This window comes from Cloeon dipterum, chromosome 2 (assembly GCF_949628265.1).
Source record: "Cloeon dipterum chromosome 2, ieCloDipt1.1, whole genome shotgun sequence".
Taxonomy (NCBI): Eukaryota; Metazoa; Arthropoda; class Insecta; order Ephemeroptera; family Baetidae; genus Cloeon; species Cloeon dipterum.
The window spans coordinates 14,735,814-14,762,248 of record NC_088787.1 but is presented as its reverse complement, the minus strand read 5'-3'; the positions used below and the strand labels follow the sequence as shown (position 1 = coordinate 14,762,248).

General features: G+C 39.2%; 4 protein-coding genes across 7 annotated transcripts; 3 read left to right on the top strand and 1 right to left on the bottom strand.

Annotated features, from left to right (window-relative positions):
* Window positions 1–1,762: 1,762 nt before the first annotated feature.
* On the top strand, window positions 1,763–15,702 carry hh (sonic hedgehog signaling molecule). Its single transcript, XM_065479239.1, has 4 exons — window positions 1,763–2,185; window positions 13,341–13,602; window positions 13,741–14,031; window positions 14,408–15,702. The coding sequence occupies exons 1-4, from the start codon at window positions 1,892–1,894 to the stop codon at window positions 14,782–14,784; spliced, it is 1,224 nt and encodes a 407-aa protein (XP_065335311.1). The 5' UTR covers window positions 1,763–1,891; the 3' UTR covers window positions 14,785–15,702.
* Window positions 15,703–19,026: 3,324 nt separating this feature from the next.
* Window positions 19,027–22,564, top strand: LOC135935545 (uncharacterized). 4 transcript variants are annotated; one of them, XM_065477965.1, is made up of 12 exons: window positions 19,028–19,234; window positions 19,573–19,623; window positions 19,905–20,110; window positions 20,171–20,435; window positions 20,490–20,829; window positions 20,874–20,974; window positions 21,087–21,221; window positions 21,279–21,488; window positions 21,544–21,627; window positions 21,692–21,865; window positions 21,926–22,014; window positions 22,215–22,564. In XM_065477965.1, exons 1-11 carry the CDS (start codon window positions 19,187–19,189, stop codon window positions 21,992–21,994), a joined length of 1,683 nt encoding a protein of 560 aa, XP_065334037.1. In that variant the 5' UTR covers window positions 19,028–19,186; the 3' UTR covers window positions 21,995–22,014; window positions 22,215–22,564. The 4 variants fall into 4 exon arrangements, 3 of the variants coding, with proteins under 3 accessions (XP_065334037.1, XP_065334038.1, XP_065334036.1); XM_065477966.1 differs by having other exon boundaries at window positions 22,123–22,564; XM_065477964.1 differs by having other exon boundaries at window positions 21,926–22,564.
* A 759-nt stretch (window positions 22,565–23,323) lies between these two features.
* On the top strand, window positions 23,324–24,302 carry Arpc3A (Actin-related protein 2/3 complex, subunit 3A). The gene is made up of 4 exons (XM_065477970.1): window positions 23,324–23,475; window positions 23,534–23,713; window positions 23,800–23,995; window positions 24,049–24,302. Exons 1-4 carry the CDS (start codon window positions 23,470–23,472, stop codon window positions 24,204–24,206), a joined length of 540 nt encoding a protein of 179 aa, XP_065334042.1. The 5' UTR covers window positions 23,324–23,469; the 3' UTR covers window positions 24,207–24,302.
* Window positions 24,303–24,379: 77 nt separating this feature from the next.
* On the bottom strand, window positions 24,380–26,415 carry LOC135935544 (uncharacterized). The gene is made up of 4 exons (XM_065477963.1): window positions 26,205–26,415; window positions 24,961–26,145; window positions 24,706–24,907; window positions 24,380–24,655 (listed from the first exon to the last, which is right to left on the bottom strand). Exons 1-4 carry the CDS (start codon window positions 26,413–26,415, stop codon window positions 24,544–24,546), a joined length of 1,710 nt encoding a protein of 569 aa, XP_065334035.1. The 3' UTR covers window positions 24,380–24,543.
* Between the last annotated feature and the right edge of the window lie 20 nt (window positions 26,416–26,435).

The following is a 26,435-nucleotide window of genomic DNA, read 5'->3' as shown; positions in this document are numbered from 1 at the left end:
CTCACCTGTTGAAAGCTTATAGAATTCAAATGGTTTTCTTTAGTGTCCGAACTAAAACTCACTAAATAAAGATTTAAAATAGTTCTTTAGAGGACAGGTCTGTAGCTCTTGCTCAATTCAAACAGGGCAGTGACCATGAAGAGTTTTCGCAAGATATGTATTATCCATCATATGTGGAAATAGATATTGCGTTCTATTGAAGGAACAATTGGGGGGATGCCAAATTGTAAAGAATGAAAACACGGACATTGACCTGCCTTGTCAGATTACAGTTTATCCGGTTCCGCGTTAACAACTGAAAAAGAACAAAAAACTGTGGAGAAAAATAGCCCTATAGAACCATAATAAAGATTACTTTGTTAGAAATCTGACGTTCTCGGTAGCAGAGAAAATTCATTGTCCATTTTTCATTATTCTCACACTGTTTGGTAGAATCAGTTGTACATAAGCTGTGCAGTTGATGAACAGCAACGTACGCCTGTTTACAGTAGCCGTAGGCATCAAAAGTTAGACAAATGCTGGAAAAAATTGAAGTTTCGCTCACTTTGTCAATGTCAACTCGAAATAATAGCACAAGCTGAGCCAGAAACTAGCCACCGCAGTGGCAAGCGCTGTAGTGGTTTGGCCAGCCACCGCCTCAAAATCTTGCGGCTGAGACCTCGAATATTTTAAAATATACATACCTTACTTGCGTTATCGAAGGAAAGATATCAACTAAAGATGATTAAAACTCTTATAAAATTACAAAAAATTAAAGGAGGGGATAATGGTCCAACTAATATTTGGGGGAAACGTGAAAATATTGTACCGTTTTTGGTCAAGCTGCGGTTGGAAATGAAGAGGGGCTACTCCCGCATTGAAAGCAGGGCTGACTTATCTTTTAGCTTTTTTAATATAAATATTTAGAAAATGTTTTTATGTCATAATGTTTGAAACTAATAATTTCGCAACAAAAGTATCGAATTAACTATAAACTGAAATCAGGCCAAAAATATTCTAGCATTGCTGCGTACGATTTGTACCGATCAGTTTAGTCTTTGAGAGAATGTTTTAACAAACAGTGCAAACAGCGCGATCGCATTGAATGAAAAATACTTTTCTGGTTATACGTTAAACAGAGATCTTGAAACGTGAGAGGCAAAAAATTAATTAATATTTTACGGTTTCAATGCAACCCTTTATGTACACTGTTTAATTTTGCAGTGTTTATGCAATAAGTGATGAAAGAGAAAACTTTAAATGTATCGTTCAATAGTTAACAATGAACCTTAAAGCTATAAGCTATTATAACATTTGACGTATTTTAATAAGTCGCCCATGTAAATATTGACTTCATCAAAACTCAAATCTCAATCTTGTTTTTTTCAAGTTGTCAATAAGTTATTGAAAATTGAGATTGCAAGTGCGCATTTTATTTGTAAAATAGGAATTAGAGTGTAATATGATGAATAAACCCAACACATAAACCACAAAAAAAAAATACTAAAATAGAGTTACCCCCAAATCTGACAAGCATTTGAAAATACCTACGAAATTTGAAATTTCAACCTGAAGTTCATTTTTAAGTGACTGCTCGTTCTGGCTCATCAAGGAAAGGTTTCGTCTTCCGTCTAGAAATGCAACAGGAGCATATATAATGTTCCCACAGACCCAAATTCCCATATATATATTTACTGAGGGGGAGATGATATGGGAAGTAGATTCAAAGCAGCAGAAAAGTGCATAGTGCCAGATAGAATGTTAGTCATCTCCCTGTGCAGCAGGTAGCGTCGATCCCGGCAGGGCACGTGCTAAGAAAGGTGAGGCGGAGCGCCTCCCCTCTTCCAACGCCCCGCCTCCAGGTTTCCGCTGCGCAAAGTGTCCAGGGCGGACAGTATTCTTCAGTGATGGAATGAGTGCCTGTGCTGCTCGTGTAATGCTGCTGCTTCTGCTGGGCTCCGGCCCATCCTGGGCCTGCGGACCCGGCAGAGGCGGCCAGCGAATCAGGACGGGGCGAAAACTCAGCCCGCTCGTCTTCAACCAGCAGGTTCCCAATGCTGCGGAAAACACCCTTGGTGCTAGTGGACTTGCAGAAGGAAGGATAGTTCGCAACGACAGTCGTTTCAGCGAACTAGTGCCCAATTACAATCCCGATATCGTATTTCGTGACGAAGAAGGAACTGGAGCCGACCGACTTATGACAACTGTAAGTTACATTTTTGTCGCAACTTTTTGGCAACTTCTTGTGACTAAAAATACTATTTTCGATTCTTCAGCGATAAAATTTGATTTAAAATAAATGTGGCTGCGTGCGAAACGCAGGGAAGACCGACGTGCAAAATACAAGAACAATATTATGCAGTTTAGTTTAATTAGAGCCATCGTCTTCTCACTGTCTGACATTGAACCTCGATCCGCGCGTCTTATCAACTAGAAAGGAGAGCGTTTGCATCTGTGATATACAGTCTCGTATTAATTGAATAACACGCGGCGCGAGGGCTTGGCCTTTACGAAATGGGAATTATTATAAAACCGCGGGCGAGTGCTGCTCTTCGTTAAAGTAAACAGAGTTGTGTGCGTAGTTTTCTTCTTTATCAGGGGTTGGATATTTTTTGGCTGGGTCAGAGTCAATATTTGAATTGCTCGAGACAAGACGCGCTCTTCAAAAAATATCAAAATCCGGCCAGCACGGAACGCACGAAAGCTGCCGCCAGGCAGCGCAGACTTCGACAAATATGATTTCCATCCTGCTATTTGCCTTTTTATCACTTCCTTTCGCACACATACAAAAGGATTGCCTCTATTTTAGCGACGAGCGAAAATAAGCAGCCGCTAAAACTTATCTGAGTGGATCATATTCTGCTAAAAATCTTCAGCTTTCTGCCTCTTTAGCAGAAAGAAAGCCGCCACCTGTGACAGCGGACCCTATTTTAGAACCGCAGAAACGTCCTGATTTCTACTAACAAATGAAATAGAGCTTTCTGGGAAGATAATCATGAGAGAGTTAACAATATTTCCGGCGCGATTTTAGCCATGGGGGCAGGCATCATACTAACAGTGCATTGCATTAGACATGTGCAGAAGAGAGCAATAATACAAAGGGTTGACACAAATGTGTTGCGTGTTATTGATGAATGAATGAATGAACACTGCAGTCACATGATCACACAAAATTTGTGCGGGAAAGTACATTTACAACTCTGTGTTCAAATGCCAACACACGATGCCAATTTTTCAATTTTAAAATATTATAAATTAACTTTTCTTAAAAATACAAACATGCGTAAAAATGTATCGATTAATAGAGAAATTTTTTAGATTACCTTACAAAATCAGAAAACAATATTTATATTTTTCCAAAATTAGATATTTCCATATAGAGGTTGGAGGTCACGGCAGTTACACCTGTTATGGTGATTTTCATAAAAATCCAGAAATAAATGTAGAAAAATTTTCTCTTTACTTTGATTTTTCTTAAATTTTAATAGGTTTGCAAATTAAAGTGCAAATAGGGGGCTGAGGTGTACATTTTATTATTTACTCACACTCAAATTTGTGTAGATGGGATCACTCATCTAAAAAGAAACCACCCTTGCGTTACAGACAGTTGATATTTTTAAATAGAAAAATAATTTATAAGCGTCAATTAAATAATTCAATAGACTAAGTTAGAATTTTCATTGATTCCAAAAAGGGTATGATTTAATTTTCATTCAAATAATTATACCTCTTAGATGGGAAACTTGACTTTAGTGGATGCGCACTGCCTTGCCCGGCAGTTTTGATCTTAAAAAAGCAAACCGGCTGTGGTAATTGACTTGAGCGCATCTAACGCCCCGAGTCGTAAAGCTATAAAAGTAAAGATCTCCACGCTAGCTTCATTGAGGTTACGTAAAACCACGAGGAAGAAAAGCTTGACCCATTGTATGGATTGGTTGCCACGTTTTCCAATATAATATATCACTAGACAAAAAGCAACTGTAAAACTGTATACAAAAGTGTTAGGTTATTGTCAACAGGGTGAAGGGACCCAGGACACATCGGCGTTTTCCCACGCTATTTAAAGCTACTGTCAGCGGGAGTCAAGTTTTTTACGCAGTATCTTTGCACCCCTTTAATAAATCCACAGACAAGCTTCTTTTAATTTTCGATAGTTTTGAATTATATCGAAGAATGGCACAAAGTTGTATTCATACATTGATACAATTTGACCTTGAAAATTGCACCTACGTGTGGGGGCGAGATGCACCCCTGGTTGAGAGTATAATGTTGCGGTCAAACATGCTGACTTGTATTCATGGCAACGTTAGTTTCCCACAAAATATAAATAAAATACCAGGATATATAAGGAAAATAAACACCAATACCAACCGTTTATATTAGGAAAAATGTGTATTATATTTTAATTCTCGTGGGAAATGTGTTGTTTGTCTTTGTAAAAACATTTCGGGGTGTATAGCAGATCATCCTTTCATATACCCTGAACGCTGTTGGAGGTTTCTTTTCAGTTGTCACACAAAAATGTGTCACTTACTCTTCAAAACATCAATTGAAGGATTGAAGGTTTTTGGAAGTAAAATCTCGTGGCGGTCAGTTCTACATTCCAACTCGTAAGTACTGTGGGAACGTAGCAACAGAAAAATGTTTCGAAGAATGGGTAACAAAACGGGGAGCTGACGTGTCCGTCACCACGTTTGACCACCACATTATAGGGGCATTTTTCGCCCCCCCCCCCCCACGTAGGCGCTGATTTTTCAGGCTATGAGATTGCGTCGATGTATTATTCGCTTTGTTTGCGCACACAAAGGAAAAAATAAACATTATTGATTTCGGAGAGCATAATTTCTGATTGATACAGCCATGAATCACAAAGACACGGTTTGTCGAATAATTTTAGGTTCTACTTTGTTTAGTAAGATTTAATAAATAATCTTTTACTGATGATTCAGTAAAATCATCATGCACTGATGATTGCATCATGCTCGAATCGTTAATCATTGGAATATTTTAAAAATGTCAGCCACAAAATACGCAAATATCAGCACTATAGTCCAAACATTGCAGCTTTTATCCATCCTCTAATCATTATTCGTCTGAAAAACGTTTTTACGCACCTTATGAAGCAAAAGTTGCCATGTGAAAAAATCCGAACTATTTTGGACTAATAGTAAAATATAAGCCACTCACTTTATTTATTCTTTTTTATAAATGCATAATGGTTATACAGTAATTATTACTCTCGGCAGTTTCTCAAAATAATCGGATTATTACATGAATTTTCTGTTAAGTTAGAATTGCTACTTAAGTATATTTAACTATAAAAAATATTCAATTAATTCTCAAATCATAAACGACATGATCTCCTCATAAATTTAAAAACAGTTTTTTATGTCTGCAAACACCTGCTAAAAATGCGAGATTCACGCCGTGAATGAAACTCAAACAACTAATAGATATCTATTAACATTATCTTAATCATTTTCATTCAACGAGCCATTGATAGCGCAATGAATGAGACTGCTTCGGTTACTGCAACGTTGGAGTTAATGATTCCAACCCTTCCAAGTAAATTGTCGATGCTGTGCATATATTGTATGAAAAAATAAACGTGTGAAAATCAGGGGAAGCACTTCATGAAAAAGGAAGGGCATGTGGGAAGGTGGTTTCTTTGAGGTTTCAAAATATTTTGTGGTCGGTATAGTTTGAATGAAAACTGGATGCCGAAAAAGAATGCCGGTCGTCTCGATGACATTCTTTTTCGCGCAAAACGGAAGATGCAAATCTAATCCGGCTCAGGTGCTTACCCTCATGGCCGTAGTCTCGTCTAAATCGAACATGCTGTTTTAATAAGATATTTGGCGGCTGCGGTTTGAATTTGGGTCGGTGTGGAAAAATTGTCTCGCTCTGTGAAATCAGAGAGCCGTGGCAAATAAATAAAAATAAATATCAAATTAAGGTGATGTCGCCTGCACTCAGGTTTCACTGCTCAGGTTGAGCGATACCTGAGCCTGCAGGATCGGTGTCGCGCACCTAAAGGAAGCCAAACAAAAGAATCGCGGCACTGGGTTATTTTATTTGGAGGTCTCGCTTTGCGCCATACTCTTACACACTGTGGAATAAATCAGGCACGCTGCTCTTCTCGATTGCCATTCATTCATAATCTTCTAGGAGCTTCACGCCAAGCAACCCCAGCGCTTCCTCACTCGCGCGACGAATACACTCGCCGTGCGACACAATGGAATTTTATTTAACCGGCCAGTTTAGAGCTTTCTCTGGAGATTTAAATGCACGAGTAAGAGATCAATTTTTCCAAAAATGTAGTCTGCACCAATCTATAAAATGATATCATTATTTAGTTTTTAATGGGATGCCGTTTTATCCACTCGGGAAAACTAATGCTTTAATGGGAAAACTTTATCATGTAATTAAATATTCTGGCCGCTCAACTGCTGCAAATACATTTTCATAAAATGAGTGCCCTCAGTTCCTATAAGTCATTGTTTGATGTATCTTTTTTTATTTTGTGCATTGTGAAAGGTATTTTCATAATTATTTCATCCAAAGCTTAAAATTTAGTCAAAAAAATGAGCTTCCTCACAAAGAAAAGTATATTGAAAGCAAATTTTTGGTAATAAATCTCTCCAATCCGTCTTTTCACGCATTGTTTAAAATTATTTCAATTGTATATCCCAGCACGATACCGTGTGTTCTGTGCAATAGTTATACATATAACTCAAATTCAAAACTTAACAAATGAATTGCCAAATTTATAGATTTCAAAGCACGTCACGGTGAAACTTTAGTGAAAAGCATTTGTTGTGACAATATCTTTACTGTCGACAAGGACTCCTGTTGTGCCTTTAAAACGTAATTGGAAAAGTGACAAAGTTTGTAGCAGAAGTCACAAGAAAAGACCTATTGTGTCGATTCGCATCGCATAAACACTTTTGTATTTTCACAGCTCTTTGGGGCAATTGCCTCAAACTTCCACCAACAAGTTTAGGTTCTGGGCGGATTCCTTTGTGTTTTGTCTCTTGCTCTTCACTCTCTTAATATGTCAGAAGCTATTTCATTGACTGATGGAAAGACTCGTCCTTTGAAACTGTTAAAGAAAATCTCGCTTAATAGAGCAGGTGAAAGGGAACTAGATGAAATCACGGCAAGCTGATTTCTTAAAATGCTTTTCTTTGGGTTTACATTGATTTTGTTGAACAAAAAAGACGGATGGAAAACTAAAAACGCAGCTGTCGGCTCAGGTGTGCACACATGCACATAAATCGGGCTTCCCAACAACAGTTGACTTGTTCAGCGGGTTGAATAATAGGGTCTTAACAGCGCGATAGCCCAATATCCCTTGTAGTTGTTTTCAACTAATTGTGAAACACACCTCGAGAGCGCTTTTAGTTTGTCCGACTGATAATATTTTTTATTTGCTGGGACTTTTTATTAATTTTGTATCGTTACTTGTGTTTCATTTACCTGATAAATTATTTGTAATGTTTGTTCAAAGAAAGGTAGTAAAAAATAAAAATGTTTCAACGCACTCAAATCAAAAGGAGATCAGAGCAAAATCAATGAATTTATTTCAACTTTAATTTTAAATTAAAACATTAAAAATCAACCGCAACCCATTTTTGCCAGCGAAGGGCAATTTTGGGCTCCCAGGGGCCCGGGGGTCGCAAGGAAACATGATCAGAGAAGGGACGCGGGGCAGCGCTGATTGGTGCTCGAGCGGCACTTCAAAGCGGCCAAGATGGCCGCCGCGCGGCGTGACCTGAGCTGTACCCTGAGGGTCAAGAAACACCGCACCTGACGACGGACCCAACGCCTCGAAAACCCTAGAGTTTGCGGTGTGGCTATTAAAAAGCTGTGGCTGGCCAGCAAGTTTCATTCGGAGACCCGCCCGCGTGTCAACAATCAAAACAACACTCCCATAACAGTAGAGACACAGCATACATCCAAAGCAGCGCGTATATGCCTTTCTCAAAACACTTAAAAAGTCTTTAAACACCTCTCTGGCTGAGCGGCTAAAACGACGAGCTGCTGCTCGCCTGCGTGCTTCTGCCCGGCGCGCTCTTTACTTTGTTTTTTTCTACCGATGAGAGTGTCTAATGATTTTATTTCTATAGTCGCAACTGCTTTGCGCCAGAACTAAGCATTGCACGTCTCTTCTCCAGTTATCCAACTTATCCAATTAATTATCAACATGTTGCACGATTTTTACTACCAGGCCTGCCTGCATTTATTAATAACCCTCTATAAGATAACACGTCATACATGGTTTATATTTATGGCAATCAAATAATTTACCGAGTTAAGCCTTACTAAAAAGGCAAATATTCAGTCTTTATTTAAAAATCTTGGAACCAGCGTGTGAAGAGAAAATTGTGATATTTTTTTGCGAAATTCAGCTTCAAAATCAAAGAAGAATGACCGATAAATTTGTATAGAACACGTTTTATAACTCTTCAAATTGGTATGACCTCCTGCTTGAATAGGGTAAGATGAATGTGCGTGGGAGAAACTGAAAGTGCACGGCATTTAGATAATGTCTGACCGTGTGAACCTGTTAACGACCGCGTCCCACAACCCTAAACCGCATCCCTCGCTCAGGCTTTTCTATTTTACTTTGAAAGATGTCCAGTGGGTGGCAGGTAATGAGCACAATAGAAGCTATATAGCCTGCATGCGTGTTCCCCTGCGGTCATTGTACCCCCATTCAATCATTTTTTGAAATTTGCGGTGACCTGCGTGCAACCAGAAGATCAACCAACCTTTATTTGTTAAACGTGTGAAGGTGCCAAGGTCTTTTTCTATTCATATGAGAAATATTTCGCTGAACAGCAGCAGAGTAAATTGCTCGAGTAGAACACGAAAAATCGCATTTAAACGATTTCACGCCGCGCGAGCCGAGAGCAAAATGGTGAAATCAGATGCAAAGTCAAGATAGGAGATCGGTTTGTAAAATTTCACATCAGCGTGAGCAGCAGTTTTCTTGATTCCGAGACGCGCGGAGATCTATAAAAACGATTTTTTATCTATGGCGGGCGCGAATGGTGAAGTGCGTAAGGCGTCAAGGGAAAAGAAGCGAGAAGTTTTTTTCTTCTTCGATCGTCTGCGGACTGGAGAGTCAGCCGCCAAGCTGCGCGCACAATACAAAATCTGACAATAAAACATGGAGGAGGGAATTTTGTGCTGGATGAAAAAATAACAGAGGGGCCGATCATTGAGCAGATAAATGCTCTCTCACATTTTTATCCAGCCAGCGCCATTTTTATTCTCATTGTGCTGCGGCCACCAATCACGCACACATAAAATCCAGCTCAGAATCCCACAAATGCATCTCCTCGTCTTCTGTCTTCTCTCACTCGGCGCTCTCTCACACAGCAACCTTCCTTCCTTTTACATCATAAATTTCTACAAATCGACCATATAGCTGCCTCACTGGCTCCTGCGGGGGAAAATGTCGGCGGCGGTTTTCTTGGAAACTTACATTTCATGCATTCACTTCAGCCCTTTTCACCGTATATTTTATTATGTATACCTCGCGCCAAGGTTTTTATATCAAAATCACGTATCACGTCAGCATCGGAAAGTAGTCAACCTTTTGAGCAGAAGACGCCCATGCTGAAAAGTGGCCTCAAAGGCTGCAAAAACCTCATTCAGCTGCTTTAAAGTGCACACGCTTTTCGCAACGAGTTTGCCCGTTCCTGCGATTCCTCGGTCGTGCCTTTTTAACCCATTTCAACTAAAATTACATCGCATGGATATGCACTTCAGCCTTCAACTCTGTTCGGTTCTAGAGCTCGCATGAGAGGATGGAATTTAACGCATGAAAATTGAATAAAAAAAAGGAAACAGTTTTATATAATCACTTGTGGAGGGAGCAAGCGCGGCGTGCGTTGCACGGCCACAGCTGTGGACGCGCGGATCAAATAAAATATAAAACAAGACCGCGCGGCCGGCAGAAAGAGAGATAATGTGGAATAAATATTTAGTGTGTGGGGCCTGGAATTGCAGTTGTAAATTACTTGGCTAACGAGCCTTTTATTGGACACATCGCGTTTCAAAAAAATTCCGGAAAGCGGCGGCGAAAAATCAATTGAGCGCGGCGGCTCTTTTGAGGCCGTGCGTGCAGCTAATGGGACCCCTTGGCCGCCCCCGGGGGCCTCACCTCCTCGACGGCCACGCAACACCTCTTCCTTTTTCACTCCTCGGCTCTCGTCAGGAAAAGAGCGGCACTTGAAGTGCGCCTCTCGATTTGTGATCAAAGTAGCTGTTTCTGCGTTTTTACCCAAAAGGCTCGGGTTTGGAGTAATCTTCACCCATAGAAAATTTATTCGAATGATATCAAACCACCAAGAAGAAGGATTTTTTTACAGCGCAACCGAAAAGGCCGGACTATTAATGCGTTTTTTGTTTTGAAATTAAAAGAAAGCGTGCAGAAAGGCAAACGAATCTACACAAATAAGAACGAGATATCAAGTAGCTGGCTTTTGTTTGTGAGCGTAAATCTGTCTCCAGCGTGAGCAAGCGCACAATTGAAACTGGTTTTGTGATGTTTTGTTGGGTGTTTTCACTTATTGTTAGAGTGTAATATGGGTCGTTTAGTGCTGGTCGAGCGCGATCAGATAAAATAATGATCAGACGACCGCCCCTGAATTTGTCACACAAGAGCCTGTAAAATATGAATGTGTTGAGTCAGGTCTGATACCTGAGAGTGCTTCTCAGGTAGAGCAAAGGTGACCTGATCTGACGCACCGTCAGCCCATTTGTCACCTCTATCGCGACAGTTATTTCGTTTATTTATGTTCGCCTCTAACTCTTTATGATCATCAGGAGGATACATCCTCAAAACGATATATTGACTAATAAATGGTCGCACGCTTTTGTTAATCCGCGTGAAATAACCTATATTGAACAGGATTTTCGGCACATCCTATTCTCAATTAGTAAAATCGCGGCGAAGAGCGTCGCATGCTGCAACAAGTTAGTTTCAAAGTAATCTTTATTATACGGTTCTGCGGGGCTATTTTCCCCCTTACATTGCCATACATCCAGTTTACACGTTGGACGGATAAATATTGAGGTTTGTACGTAAAAGGGAACCCGTGTTATTGAAAGGACAAAGGTATAGCATTCCCGACAACATACACAACATCACCTGGAGTCAATAGTCAATGATTTATTTTTTGGCGGCAGCATCCAAACCACCTTTAGCGGCGTCATAAAAGCCGGCGGTGGCTGTGGCTGCTGCTGTTGTGTCCCCCGTGTCCTATGTACTTAACTTTTGAGGTGAAATCCATATAGGTGATATCCTGCGTGCTGATTTGTTTTCCTTGTTCGCAGCGTCGTGCCTTCACTCTAAGAGGGAAACTGACGCTCTAGTGTGTTCATGTGCACGCATCGTTGCCACGGCGGTCGAAATAAAATGAATAGAGAAGCGCCTATAAAGGCTTTTAACAATGCCATAAAACCATAAATATTGGGTGCCGGGGAAGCAAGTCAAAAATCACAATCGCGGCGCGCCTGCATGATGCTCCGCTCGCCGCGAAATAGATCACTTTTTATAGTCTTTTAACGAGCCTCATATTTTAATGGACCATCAAAACGGCGGCACCACGACTCTCAGTTCACGCGGACAACAAAAATATAAATAATGTTACAGATGAGCTTGAACAAACGTTTCCCACACCTAAACTGCGGCTTGTTTCATGTATTTCTTTTGAATGATTCCACCGTCATACGCATGGCAGTACTAAGTGCTTTTTCAATGGGAATTTATATACTCTTTCTTCCAAAAATGTTTCAATCGCTTGTAACTGAGAAACCTAATTATAAAAATTCCAACTGTTTCATTTATTCATTCACACCCAAATAATTTTAGAGGTAAAAACAGATGACATTTTGTAGCTGGCTCTTAAATCCCCATGTAAGTTTGAGTGCCAGAAAACTTTTCAAGATCAGAGTCTCCTGAAATACAGCTTCCAATTTAAATAAAGGATATTTACGCGTCTAGTTAATTTTTCAATTGCATGAATGGGATAATTTTGTTATCTTATTTACAAATTTTGCAGGAGAGTGTTCCTTGCAGTCTTCGTTGATATAAAAACGACAATTGTTGTCAATGTTGTATTCTGCGTCCATTTCGTACGCTCGCAAAAAGTCAAGTAGCTCAATTTCAAGTAAGGCAATGCAGCACGCGGAAAAAATTAAACAGAGGTACTTTTCAGCAAACAAGATAAGTTGACGAGCGAGGAGGCCGCATTAAAGTGCAATTCCAACTAAAATTAATGAACGGCCTTCTGCCGCCTTGAAGAAAAGCATTATTTTCTGGCCGGCTTGCCTGCAAGCGCGCTCTTGCGATCTGTGCTGCGCGATTGCAACAAGAAAAAAGGATAATGAAAAGGAGTCTGAATGGCGGTTACAGAAAAAGTGGAAATAAATCACGGCCAGCAGCGGCTGAGAGCGGCGGCTCGGTCTGTGAATAATAAAAATGCGAGTGAAAAATGCCGTTTGGCAAATGCCGAGTCTGATTTAATTAGGTGAGATAAGGCCCGGCTGCCTACCTGCCCTCTCTCAGGGCCTTGGTCGGTCGTGTTTACCTGATCAGATACCTGAGAGGCAGCCGAGTGGCAGCAGGCAACTAGCCAGGTATCTCTCTCTCTCTTTCTCTCTCTCGGGCATATTAGCTCCAATTTATAAATGCCCTCGCCAGGATTATCAACAGGTGTGATGATTTCGTGATTTGACGCGCACTCAAACACTCAAAATTAATCCCCCAGCCTCGTTATCGTTCCGCCGCGCAGCCGAGCCCTTTTTTACACTGGATGCCCCTTCTCTCGCTTCTTTTAATATATTTTACACGATCAACTTAATGTCACTTAGCGGCAATATGCATAAACACCTATTATCCTGCTCAAACTAATTCCTCCGCGCTGAGAAATACTGGAGGTACAAAATGAGAAGATTTATGAAAGGAGTGATGACCAACAGGCTCTCCGCTTTTACAAGAAACAACCTCAGAGAGGAATTTCGCGCTTTTAGAGGATTGTTTTACAAAAATAACGCGTCCAGCAACTGAAATCCGACGTCAGAGGGACGAGATCCTCTCAGCAGCAGCGCCCAGCAGTTAATAGGCTGGATTTAACAAAGCAAATAGTTTCGTGCTGGGTTAAATATTTAGTGAGAGTCACTGCTCACACAAAAACATGCACGACAACCTTGATGCTCTTCAATACTATGGGATAAAAAATAAAACTGATGATATTGAATTTATCGCTCCTGCCTTGAATATTCAATGAACGATTCTGCTCGATTTTGTTTCGTGTTTAATTGACGTTTTTCATTTTTGTTCACAGCGTCTGAACGAGAAAGTAAATACTTTGGCCATTTCGGTCATGAACCAGTGGCCGGGCGTGAAGCTAAGGGTGACCGAAGGATGGGAAGAAGATGGCTTCAACAGCAGAGACACCCTTCACTACGAAGGTCGCGCCGTAGACATAACTACATCGGACAGAGAGCGTTCGAGACTAGGCATGCTCGCCAGATTGGCAGTCGAAGCTGGATTTGATTGGGTCAATTACGAGAGCAAATCCCACATCCACTGCTCAGTCAAGTCAGGTATGTACAGTCCAAACCATTTCTCTAAATTATCAAAAATATTGTCAAAATAAGGGAAAAGATGGCTTTGCACAATGGAAATTAATTTTATTTAAAATAATTCAAATTGGGTCTAAGAATTCTTCTTTGCCGTTGTAGAAAAATCCCACACCAAGGGTGGCGGCTGCTTCACTGCCAATACTGCGGTGCAAACCTCTGATGGTCGTCAAGTGCCGTTGTCAGAGCTTCAAGTGGGACAGAAAATCCTCACTGTTGACGCGCAGACGGGACAAACCCAGTATTCGGAGGTGCTGCTGTGGCTGGACAGGAACCCCGAGGAGATGCGATATTTTGTTGATATCACCACAAAAGGGGGCAGGCGGCTGGCCGTCACTCCCACTCATCTTCTACTTGTGCGCCGACCCCACGAAACCCTTGCTGTTTATGCAGGTGAGAATGCCGCGACGGCGGACAACAAACTATAAATTACTCAAAATATTTGTTGTTATTAAAATCGCACTAAAATTTAGTAAAAAAAAGCAAACCGATCTCTCCTTTTTCAAATGGCTCACCCGCAGAGCTGTTAGGTTGTCCCCAGCAGGGGCTACTGACTAAAAATTGAATTCATAAAATCATAAGTTGCCGCAATACTAATGGAATTTACGCCGTCATAATTTTTTTTTAAATTAGAATGCAGCAAACCATTAAAATTTGAACAAAGCTGTTCCGATAAATTGATAGAAATAAGAAATTTGATACTTTTGGGGATACAACACAGTTTAATTTCCATCGAAATCTTTTATGTTAAACTCATTTTCTTTTGTAGGGAACGTTCAACAGGGCGACGAGCTGCTGGGGCTGGACTCCAGCGGCGACGGCACCCTGGAGTCGGACGTGGTGGAGTTCGTGGGGTCGAAGAAGCAGCGGGGTGTCTACGCGCCCCTCACCGCAACGGGCACCCTGGTAGTGAACGGAGTGGGAGCCTCGTGCTACGCCGTCATCAACAGCCAGTCCGTGGCGCACATGGCTTTCGCGCCCTATCGCCTTATCAACAATGCCGGGCACGCGATCCGTGCACTGTTTTCGTCCATCACAGGCAGCGTCGCAAGAACGGCGCCAGCGCCGCAAGTGGGAGTCCACTGGTACGCCAGTACACTTTACTGGGTCGCGCAAAGGGTATTGCCACAGGGTATGCTCTTTTAAATACCGTCTTTGCTTTTTAGTTTCTTAGCGAACCGATGAATTAGAAATGAATTTTGGAAACATTTGATTGTCTTCCGTCTCAGAAGAATTTGAAGAAACAAAGTTTCACGGGCAATAATCAAATGTGTTTCTTAGTTTCAAGAAAGGTTTTTTTATACGGCTACGCAGAATAGTTTTATTGGTGTCCAACTCCATCAAGTTGCACAACATTTTTATACCTTTCCTTCGCATTTTTTTTTTAGATAAGAGGAAATACAAAAATCAAATCCAGCGATAGTTTTTAAAAATTTTTGAAAGTCCCGCATTTGCTGCAAATAAAGATTATTTTTTCACTTAATTTTTATCTCATTTTTTTATTCTTCCCAAGAATACACAGGCTTTCAATTAGCCCAGTCCAAATGAAGTGTAGTAGTGCCCCTTGCTTTTGAGTCTCGACTCGATCTTGGTATCTTATCGCACTTTTACAAATTGATTGGTTCGCTAACAAAGTAAGTGAATACGGCCTTTAGGAGACTAGTCAGCGGCGGTGCCACCTCCGACTGTACCCCAGCGGCGCCTATGCAAATCCTCCTGTAATATAAATCCCTGCCTTAATTTATAAATTTATATATTTTGTAAATACGTCTAAATTATGAGTAAACCTGAAAGTAGTGTATGTAATGATTTTTCAAATATAGATGTAACCGTTTTCTGTACTTTTGAGTCTTACTGAACACACCTAAGTGCTTCTGAAATGCATTTTTTTTTTAAATTTTGAATAACTTCCATAAATTGTCCATGCAGCGTCAGTTGATTATCTGTCAAAGCCATTGGTTCAAAATCAATCAATTGCCTAATACATCCGATGAAAAGTGATAATATTGAATTTTCGTCTTTTCACATAAAATAAAACATAAATCACTGAAATAAAAAATGAAATGGTTGTTTTATTATTATCTCCTTTCCACATAATATATATAACAGAGCCAGCACTATCAAACCTAATTACAAAAGGTGTGCATGTTGAGCTACACTCATTGATAAAAAAAAATGTGTTGAATTGATGTCAAAATTCAAATTTTACATATTCGCGCGGGAAGTTATGGAACTTTGCCATATTCGATTAAAATGTATAAGATGTAAAAATTTAATAATCCCCAAAGCTGAAAAGAGAAATTTTACATTAGCTTGTAAAGTCATATAGAAAAATTGAAAAAAAAATTGCAATGAGACCAATTACAGGATCACTGTAGCACTGGTTTTGTAATGTCTCTTTTCTGACTCTCTCTGTGGATTGCTGAACTACATGCGTAATTCAAAAAAATTGAAGCAGGCTCTTTCCCTGACTATAAAGGAGACGATTACCGATAGTTCATCAAAACAGATTAAAAGCAGCATTTTATAAATCGCAAAATATAAGCAGAATGGGTTGATGCTATATTAATTAATATAGAAACCTCAATATTTTTGCATACGATTCATATTATGTTCGGAATTCGCGCTTTTTAACTTGAATGTCTTACACTTGGCGTGTCCTTCAGTTCAATTCTTCACTGTTTGACTTGTTTATTTGTTTATTCTCACACTTGGTAAAAAAAATACATTCATGTTATTTAACGTCGTCAGATTTATATAATACATGTGAGAAAAGGCAGAATACCTGGCAAACATCTTGTTAAAACTTTACCCAGAGGGCAAAGCCGGCATTGGCCTATACTAGAGGAGTAACACTTTAAAAAATCGCACTCACATTATTCCTTGCACACTGCTGGAAACTGTGCCGCTGAACAGTCCTTCATGGCGGGTGGTGCAGCATTCCACTCCGCAACGACACGATAATCAAACGCATTTTGGCCGAGCTCGGTGCGCGCTGGTGGCTGTTGCAGCCGCGGGTGCAGCGGGTCGTCGCCGCGTGATGATAAATGTTGTTGCTAGTTTCTATGTCAATGATTATTACGTTTGCGCATAAAGCCAGTTATAACCAAGCAAGATTGAAGAAAAGCTCATTGTATTGAGTTTGTTTTTCATTAGTCTAATCTACTTAAATACCTATCCATTGTACTGTTTGTATTATTTTTATTCCTACTAAAATAGCATAGGGATTTTGTATTGCTATTTTGGCTATTAATTATCCCAAGCCTTATCGGCATCTGGCTACTGTATATTCAGGAATCGCCCGGCACATGTGTGCACACAGACTGACCGTTAATCTTTTCTTAAGGTCCAGCGAAGCTCATTCACCCTTCTACCAACTGTCTCCTATTCACACCCCCTAAAGGTTGACACTGTTTTTTTGTCTCCTTTGAAGTAGTTGATAAATTTTCTCTTTTCGACGGAAAAGATCATTCGTTTTAACACGAACAGTGAATCGAATCGGCGGTTTTGGCTCTGGAACTCGCTGATGACCAAAGCTGAAAAGACGCCTCCACAAAACACAAATTATATACGTTGAGCTGAAAACATAGGCAAGTCGCCGTTGAAAAGCACTGAGACCCAGGTACCACTTCTGGCAATCTGTGTGACAAAATTTTACTCAGAAGAGCAAAGCTATAATGGAAAATTCCACACTCACCGTGGGAATTTTTTTTTTCTTCAAAAAATGTGTTGTGTTCTTACAAAAACTTAATAGCTATATGGAATTGGTCTATTAGATTTCAAAAGGGCTTTGCCAATCATTTACAAATAACGGAGAAATTATAAACTGATTGTGAGCTTAAAAAGTGATCAGTTGTTAAACCAAAAATGTTCCTGAGAGTGGTCCCTGATTTTTCTTATCCAATAATGCACTCATGTAGCTGCTGCACAACCTGTTTTAGATCTTAAAAGATAAGGGCAATTGAATATTTCATTATGTTAAAGGTTTTCTACACTTAAAATTTCTAAAAATCCTGTTTTAAAACTATACTAGCGCAACTCAATTATCATTTTAATTACGTTTTCATTATCAGAAAAATTTGAAATTTTCGCACATGGTAACTAATGAATCTGTCCTTGAAAATCAATAAAAAATTTATTTATATTTTACGCAATCTCTGATTCTGATAACCATAAGGGTCCGAGTTTGCCTCTGAAAATCATTGAAATTATTAAAATGAAAAAACCATTTTTTCTGAGATGATTCTTGAATGAATTAACTTAATTTTGGGTATTTTGATTTTTCCCAAAAAATGTTAAACGTTCTTTACCGGCCAGCTGAAATTTTCAGACGATTTTTTTCGAAAATGGTGAATTTGAGAAAATTTTGCTGAGTGGGGAAAACTGGCAATTTAATCAGCTTTCTGAATTTAGGCAGTATTTAACGCTACTATGAACAGGTGAATTTGATTGAAGCCAAACACAGACCTCTTTTGAAAATCTGCAATTTTTGAAAAAATAAATAATTTCTTTCAAGACTCAAAAGCACTATTTTTTATTTTCTCACTATTAAATTTTCATAAATTTTCTCACCCCGGAAGCAATTAATTTCCTATGCTAAAAAAAGAGGGCGTAACCGGTAAAGTGCGAAAAATTGGATTTTGGGGCACTTTTGGTCAGAAGTACGTGGAAAAAATGGGTTAATTTTACATGAAATTTCAAAAAAATCACTATCATTCCACTTATTTTATAATTATTCCATTAATAAACCATTAATTACTAATTATTCCATCTCGTCAACACTGTTTACAGAAACAATGTCTTGTCAAAAAGGTCGAGCACTCTCGCCCTTGTCATAAATCTACATTTTGTTATTATTCTATAAGCACACACATGTGCCATGTCGAATTAGCTTGTCCTGTTCGTACTCAATAATAGTTTCCTTAGAAAAACACATCTGGACATCATACCATGAGGGAACGCTTCTCACGGTCCTTTTTATATTTCAAGAAAAATTTAATTTCTTTTAGCTGTCAAAGCTGGTGTTTTACATCCCTGGTCATCCAAGGAGAATTTATCATTGCACAAGTATTGAGTTAATTTATTATTGGTTTTCCTTCGATTTAATTACCTATTTTATTGCACTATTTATATAGCAAAATTTATTTTATATACTTGCTAAAATAGCATAGGTATATTACAAAGTTCATAAAAAATAAAAGATTTTTGTGGCATATTGCCATCCATTTAATCGAAATACATACCCGATATAATATTATATATACATTATATTATAATATTATACCGCTCCTCTCCATGTAGCGCCGTTTTCAAGACAGCACGGCGCTACCAGAAGTTAACAAGCAAGTCGCACTGCGCATGCTCTTAGAAAGCTGGACCCAGCACCAGCAAATCAAAATATCATAACAAAGAACGGCGCGGCAAACATATGATGCATGGATTGATTGTTTTATTCGCCTTCGATTAACTCAGTTCACCTATATGGCCTGAGTTTACTTCGTATCGTATTTTATACATTTTCTTTTTACAAAATTCCAGACCAACACTTATGGATGTGCCTCGTCCATCGTCTTTACTCAGTAAAGGATCACTTGTTGTAGGTTTGATTTGTGTTTGAATGAAAGATAACAAAACAACTACATATCATTTATGCATTACATCGCGGTTTCACATAGCAAGGACCTTAGAAAAATGTTCAAACTTTAACCAGTTAATCATTTGAAAATTTTTTATAATGGATTAAAAATTGACAAAAAACGAAACAGAACAGAACATAAATAATTACACATTCAGTTCTTACTTTAAAATTATGTAATCTGTTCTTATTTGACATGAACAAATTGAACGTAATTTCTAAAAGTTGCATGTAATGCACTCATATTATCATAAATTGCCAACTAATTAATATATTGTATTTAATTCATTTTTTTACAGAGGGTTGTAAAGAACGAGCCTCTTGCATTACCAATTTTTCTGCAAGTCTTGGTAAGTGTTTGAACTGTGAAGATGAGAATAGTCTCTTGTTTCTATGAAAACATTCATTCAAATAAGCATTTAGAAATAAAACTGTCAGTTGAAATTAAATGCAGCTTTCTCTAGAGATGTAAAATGGAAAAATTAACAGCTCCCAATACTCCGTGTAAATTTAATTTAATATCAACCAAAAAAGAATAAAAACATTTTGTGCTACTGTCATGTAAATCAACAGTTAAGCATGCATATTTAAATTATTTGTTCTAAAAGTTAACGCCCTGCTTTTGTTTCAGAATGCTCAGGTGGTTCCTGTTGTCAACAGTGGAAAGTTTTACCGCTTGTGGTTGTTTGATGGCACTTATAAGACTTCATTTGGACTCATAAGCTATGAAAAATATTGGGCCAGTAAAATTGATTTGGAAATGCAAACAGGCGTTGAAAAAGTAGCGATTATCAGGGTAAACAAAATCAGATGCCAAACTTTAGATCTTATTAACAGGTATATTGAAATTGATGCACATTTTGTTTGATATTTCACCAGATCAATCTGTTTCAAAAGGCCAGCAATTTATTTGGACTCTGTTAACGTCGAGGAATATACAGTTGTGGAAGATTTACATGCCGCCACTGACTTGGATGAATGTTTCAAGGGCGAATTAGAACATTTCGACTTGACATCGCTCAGCAAGTACTCAGCGAATTCTATAAAATCCGAAATCAAACCACTGATGTCCATCACGTTAAAATCAAAAGAGGAACTAAACCAACAGATGAATGCGAGAGTGAAATGCAATTCACAGCTAGGCTGTTTGAATGCAGTTGATGTAAGGTTGCCCCTCTATTGAAGAACTGTGGGAAAATTTTAGCCCAACTTGCAGGCTCAAGACTCGGATTTAGCTTCACAGGGGCTAGTTCGTGCTCGCCTCACCTTCATGAGCCCTTTGATTTGGAAGCAACAGGGCTATTACAGAAGACTGACCTTTACTACCAAATACTTCAAGATCAGTGGGACAATAACGCAACGAGAAGAACAAAACTGCGATTTGCCAAAAGTGAACGAAGGATGCCTTTTGAAAAATATACCCGAAGAGAAAGAAAATGCTCTATTTGAAAGAATCCATTTTGGTGGCCCAGCCAGCACTGAATCTTTGCCAGAGATAAAATATAACTTTATGCCCTTGCATAATGTCAGGGCTTTGGCTACAGATTCCGTTTGTGGTGAGTTGTAAACTGTCTTTCTGATTCTATAACAAAGTTTTCAGACTTGATAGGTGTTTTGTCTGCACCTCCAAAGAAGAAGAATTTTGGCAAAGACACAAAGAAGATGGTGCTCAACATCTGTGATCCAACTTGCAAATTTGACGTAGGTTTCATTGAATTCTATGAAATGTCTATTTTGATTGTTGCAATCAAGAAATTTTGCTTGTGATATCATGTGTTAATATGTATGGCTATGAGATTAATTTTTGCTTCAGCTTCCTGTCGAGGTTTGGCCAGCGGCGTTGGAAGGTCTGGATTTGAATGATAACCCAGTGATAGCTGTTTGTGGAGCAAGAAGGACTTCGCTAACCATGTCATATGTAGCTTTGAGGGCAGACAGCATGCTTTTGGTAAAATCACGCGTACCAAACAATGAGCAGATTGATCACTAATAACACTTTTATTAGGTAAACCCTGACTGGCTGAAAGAGTGCAAAAAATTGAAGAAATGGTGGAACAAAAAAGAAGACGATGTCAATTACGATACTTTCAATGAGGTGCGCAAGATACTTGAAAAAAATAGCTCAATAAAGGAGTTTATTGTTCCTAAATTAACAGTAGAGAATACAATGGAGTCTCTTAACTTCGACATTCGCTGTACACTTTGCAGCGAAATGGTAAATTTCTGACTCAGTTGCTTTTTTTATTACAGTATGGTTTTTTAAATCGCAGGCCTACGACTTGGCACAGCCGACCTTTGTATGCGTAAATTGTGGACCAATAGTGAAAGTGGTTATTGAAAACATTAGAACATCCGTAAGGAATATTTAATTATTTTATTGTGAGTAATTCAATAACAAGCAAATCTTGAACTACTCAGTTACAGTTGCACGATGGAACGAACTATGAATGGGTTTTGGTTAAAGATCAGCAAATACGGTCGCTCCTGGGCTTGCCGAGTCCTCTCTATGGCGAAATCGATAATCCTGAACTGTACACGAAAGTAACTGCTTTGAAAGAGCGCCAAATACGAGCCAGAATTAAATACGCAGCAGTATGTGTTATGAAATACCAGCTTGAGTTATTGCTATAATAACGATAAAATAATTTTCAGAACTTGAAGATGAGATACATTCTGCTTGAAGCCCAGTATACTGATGAATATGATTCTTTGGTCAAATAGTGTCCATTTTGGAAAAGGAGGTAAAGAGTTCAAAGTCTATGCTTATGAATTTAATCTAACTGTGCATACTTTAATTTGTGAAAGCATTTACAATTTTTAAATTTATCCCACTATCTTATTTGCTATAGATTCATGTTGCTAAATTTTATAGTCCCATAAGAAAGGTATAGTGCAATTCAAACCCAACATAATGTTAAATAAAAATGAAAACTGTTCATAGAGTACCATGTTGTGCAGCTGGCGGTTCTTGTCGTTCTGCTACATAAGCCAATCCTACATTTTACCATACTGGTTAAATGGTTACTGCCCAGCTTTCGCTGTTCGGTTGCAGAAAACTGGATAGAAAATATTTTGGTGATTCCTGTCTGGCTGAAAGAATGCAAAAATCGGTGATGAGCTGCATGAATGGATCAGGCATCAAAGATCTTGGATCAGAAGTAATGTCCGTAAATCATGTATGTTAGGTAGCTTGACTGTATTTTTTTAGTTTGAACAGAAGTTAAAAAAAATACAGAAACAGTTATATTTATGAGAGTACTAATATTTGGCATTTTTAATTGCCTGGAAATGCGTTTGGTTTACCTTGCGCTTTAACTCTCATACTCTGAGTAGAGTGCAGAACAATATTTGAACTCTTTTTCATAAATTTGATAAATGTAAAGAATATAAATAAATATTCAAAAGAGGAATAATGTTTGTAATTAAATTGTAGCCCAATTTTGCAGAAATCGCTTTGATATCAAATCTATGCTAAAAAACATCAAGAATTCAAAAAAGAAATATTTTAAAAGCAAATGCAAGGCACAATATTTTTCGTTCGCACAATTGTGCGGTTTATTATCGCAGCGCGCAATACGAAAATTATTTTTTTGAACATTTTTAGCTCTTTTACGTGCGTTGAAAATTTTAATCAAAATGGGAGTGTTGGAGAATGTAAATTATAAACATGGATAGTAAATTATAATTAAAATATGATTGTATTATTTATGTCTTCAGACGCGAGATTCTGAGAGGTGGTTAGCCTATTTTACCCGGCGGCTGAAAGTTTATTTTTTCTAGTTTCTAAATTGTGAAATTTATTATTTTTTATCTATTTAAGCGGCCGTTATATGCGGTTATTTGTATGTATAGTGACCGAAATAGTTAGCAAAATGCAAGAAATTAAGTAACGTTGACTTGCAGCTGACCTGACACTGTAAATACCATACAATCCTACATTTTCTAAGTTGTAAAAAGTGTTTATGTATCTTGGTAAATTTGTTAAAAAATTTTAAAACATTGTCCTAGTTTCGCGCGCTAGTTTTCGTTTCTCCATTTTTTCCCCGATTCCACGCCCATCCGCTTTCCCCTCCCTATTCTTACTCATTCAGCACTTCAGCAGTGCAAGAAGTAAACAGATAATAGATTTCTGCATTTTGTTATTTAGTCTGCGTTGTTGTATATTTGTCTCACCGAGTCCACTATAGGCCTCCGAGATGCCGGTAAGTTTATCTTAGAGGTGATTCCTTTAGAAGTTTCTTTAACCGTTCTTGCACGCAGGCCTATCATTCTCAATTCATGGAATCAAAGCAAAGTGTGGGCAACATCGCCCTCTTGCCGATCCGCACCCAGTTCCGTGGGCCTGCTCCAACCGGAATTAATGCCACAGACATGGACATCATTGAAGAGGCCATCTATTATTTCAAGGCTAATGTGTTCTTCAGAAATTATGAAGTTAAGGTATGTATACACAATTTTACAAAAATTAAAAAAAATAATAGCGGAAGTAATATTATAATTTTGAAATATCATCCTTAAAATTTCAGAGTGAGGCAGATCGGGCGTTGATCTACATCACCCTCTACATCACTGAATGCTTGAAACGACTGCAAAAGTGCTCAAGCAAAAACCAAGGTATGCAGGAAATGTATTCCTTGGCCTTGGCAAAGTTCGACATCCCTGGGGAATCAGGATTTCCTTTGAACTCTGTTTACGCTAAACCGCAGACTTCAGCTGAGGCTGGTGAGTATATTGTTTTATTATTGAACGTTTTTAAAATATATTCATATTCCTAGATTTGATGCGCCTGTATTTGCAACAACTCCGCCAAGAAACCGGCGTAAGAGTATGCGAAAAAGTCTTCAGCTTTGATGAGAACCGCCCTTCCAAGTGGTGGTTGTGCTTCGCCAAGAAGAAGTTCATGGACAAAGCACTCCTCCCTCCTGGCCAGTGATCTCTTCTTGCATTTATTATATTACTAACATCTTCTGGTCTTATGATTCCAAACAAATATCTACTTCCATATAACCCTATTAAATTGTTGAAAGATGTCAATTTTCTCATTTTTCTATTCTATCATGGAAATTTGTTTTTATTAAGTTAAGGGAATCTGAATTAAACAAGGAGTTACAAAATTTAACAATATAAAATTTATTTATTTACAAATATTGCACATCCTTTTTCTTCTTGCAAACTTAAAAAGTTAAGAGGAATTAACTTTGCAGTAAAATAAAAGGTAAACAGGAATATAAAAATGATAAAAATTGTGTTAATGTGCTACAAAAATATCTTCACCACAGGAACGAAGTAAAAGAAAATTTGATGCCTCTTGATTGAACTACCAGTTTTGCCGATGAGCCGTCCAGTAGATATAGTGGCGTTTCTGTGATTTGGCCACAAAGTCTGTAAAAATATGATAAAGACTAAATTCAAATTGATTAAATTTGCATTACCTTGCAAGTGGAAATGCTTTTCCTCCCTCGTACACGGTAATAGACTGATCTCCACAAGGCAGCATAATATCTCTGAGCTGCAATGTTAAACGACCTTTAGGCGCCTGCACGTCAATGTTGCACTGTCCTGCTGTGATAGAAAGCTCGACTACTTGTGTGCGGTCAGCGGCCACTTTCACCACTTGGTCGCACTGGTTGATAACTGTAAATACTTGAAAGTGAGTGAGAGCGCACAATTGTGGAAGCTATTTATACCATTGGATTCAGTCTGATCAGTTGCAGCTGCCTGGTTGTGGCCACCAATCTGTTGCTCCAGCAAAAGAGGCGGCACTTGCTGACTGCTTGGTTCTTCGTCTGCCAAGGGCGGCTGTTTCTCATTCTCAACGGGGCCTACCGGGACAGGTTGGTAGCTGGTAGGCGACTGGAGTTGCTGGCTGGACGGCTTGCTTCCATAAACGAAAGAAGTAAACTGGGGTGGCGATCCATAGGACAGCCTTTGATATGGGCTTGGTGGCTGGCCATACGAGTGACTTGATTGTGCGTAGTTGTAGTTTCCTTGATTTTGCTGCAGCGTTTGGTACCTCTGTCCCGATGGTGGCGACAGGCCAGTATTAAAATTGTCTCCATAACTTTGCACAGTCGCATGCTGGACGCTTGACTGATATCCACTGTTTTCGGCAGGAATGCCGTTGGCGCTGTTGTAACCCTGTTGGTGTAGGGAAATCCGAGTCGGATAAGATGGGCGATGAGCCTCCCTCTCCGGCTGTTGGATGGGACTTGACAAGTAATTGTCATCGGAAGGCTTATTTGGCGAAACAAAATCATATTGCGGTGCCAGGTTCTGAGCACTCTGCACTGGTTTAGTTTGCTGCCAGAGGTTAACTTGGCTTTGGTATGAGCTGTGGGGGCTCTTGGGAGGGTGCCAATCATACACAATGGGATCTGGTTGCTCCTGCTTAGGCGGACCATGTGAGTGTGAACCCTGGTAATTTTTCTGTGGCCTTGCTGGATAGGGAGACTCCACCTGAGCCACGTTTTGTGCTGTTGGATATGAGGCAAAGTCAAATGAGGCCGGCCTGTATGGCTTGATATTCTGTCCGTGGTAGTTGCTTTGGCCGTACGCTGGCTTGCTCTCAGAAACAAAATATGGGCCTTGCGCTTGGGCGAAAGTGTAGCTAGGTTGAGCTTTTTGCGGCTCTCGCTGATACTGAGAGTTGTAGCCAAAATAGCTAACAGAGGGGTAGCCGCTGCTGAAAAGATTTGAAGCGCTGGAGTTGACTTTTGCAAAATTGTCTGCGTAGTAATTAGTGGAGGGCGGACTGGGTGGCTTTGCACTCTGCTGCCACGGTTGTCCATACGCGACTTGTGGTTTTGGAATTTGACCTCCGTATTGGAAATTACTTGAAGTGGTGTACAGTGGTAAATTTGGCTCTCCGTCTTCTGCAATTAAATTACGGTCTCAGGTTATTTAGTGCAGATTAAAAAATTGGGAAACTTACCAGTTGTAACCTCTGTAAACGTGGTCTCTGTGTTAGGAAGGGTGTTAGTAGTAGGTGTAACAAATGGGGTTGCGGTGGGTGAAGGTGCAGTTGGAGTGCTTGAAGTGCTGCCAACACTAGAGCCCAAAACAGCCAGTGAGGGTGAATAATCATTGGATGTGGTGGTGATGGGGTTGGTGCTGCTTTCCAGATCAAAAGTGTCGGTCAACATGGTCACTATGGTGTCTGTAT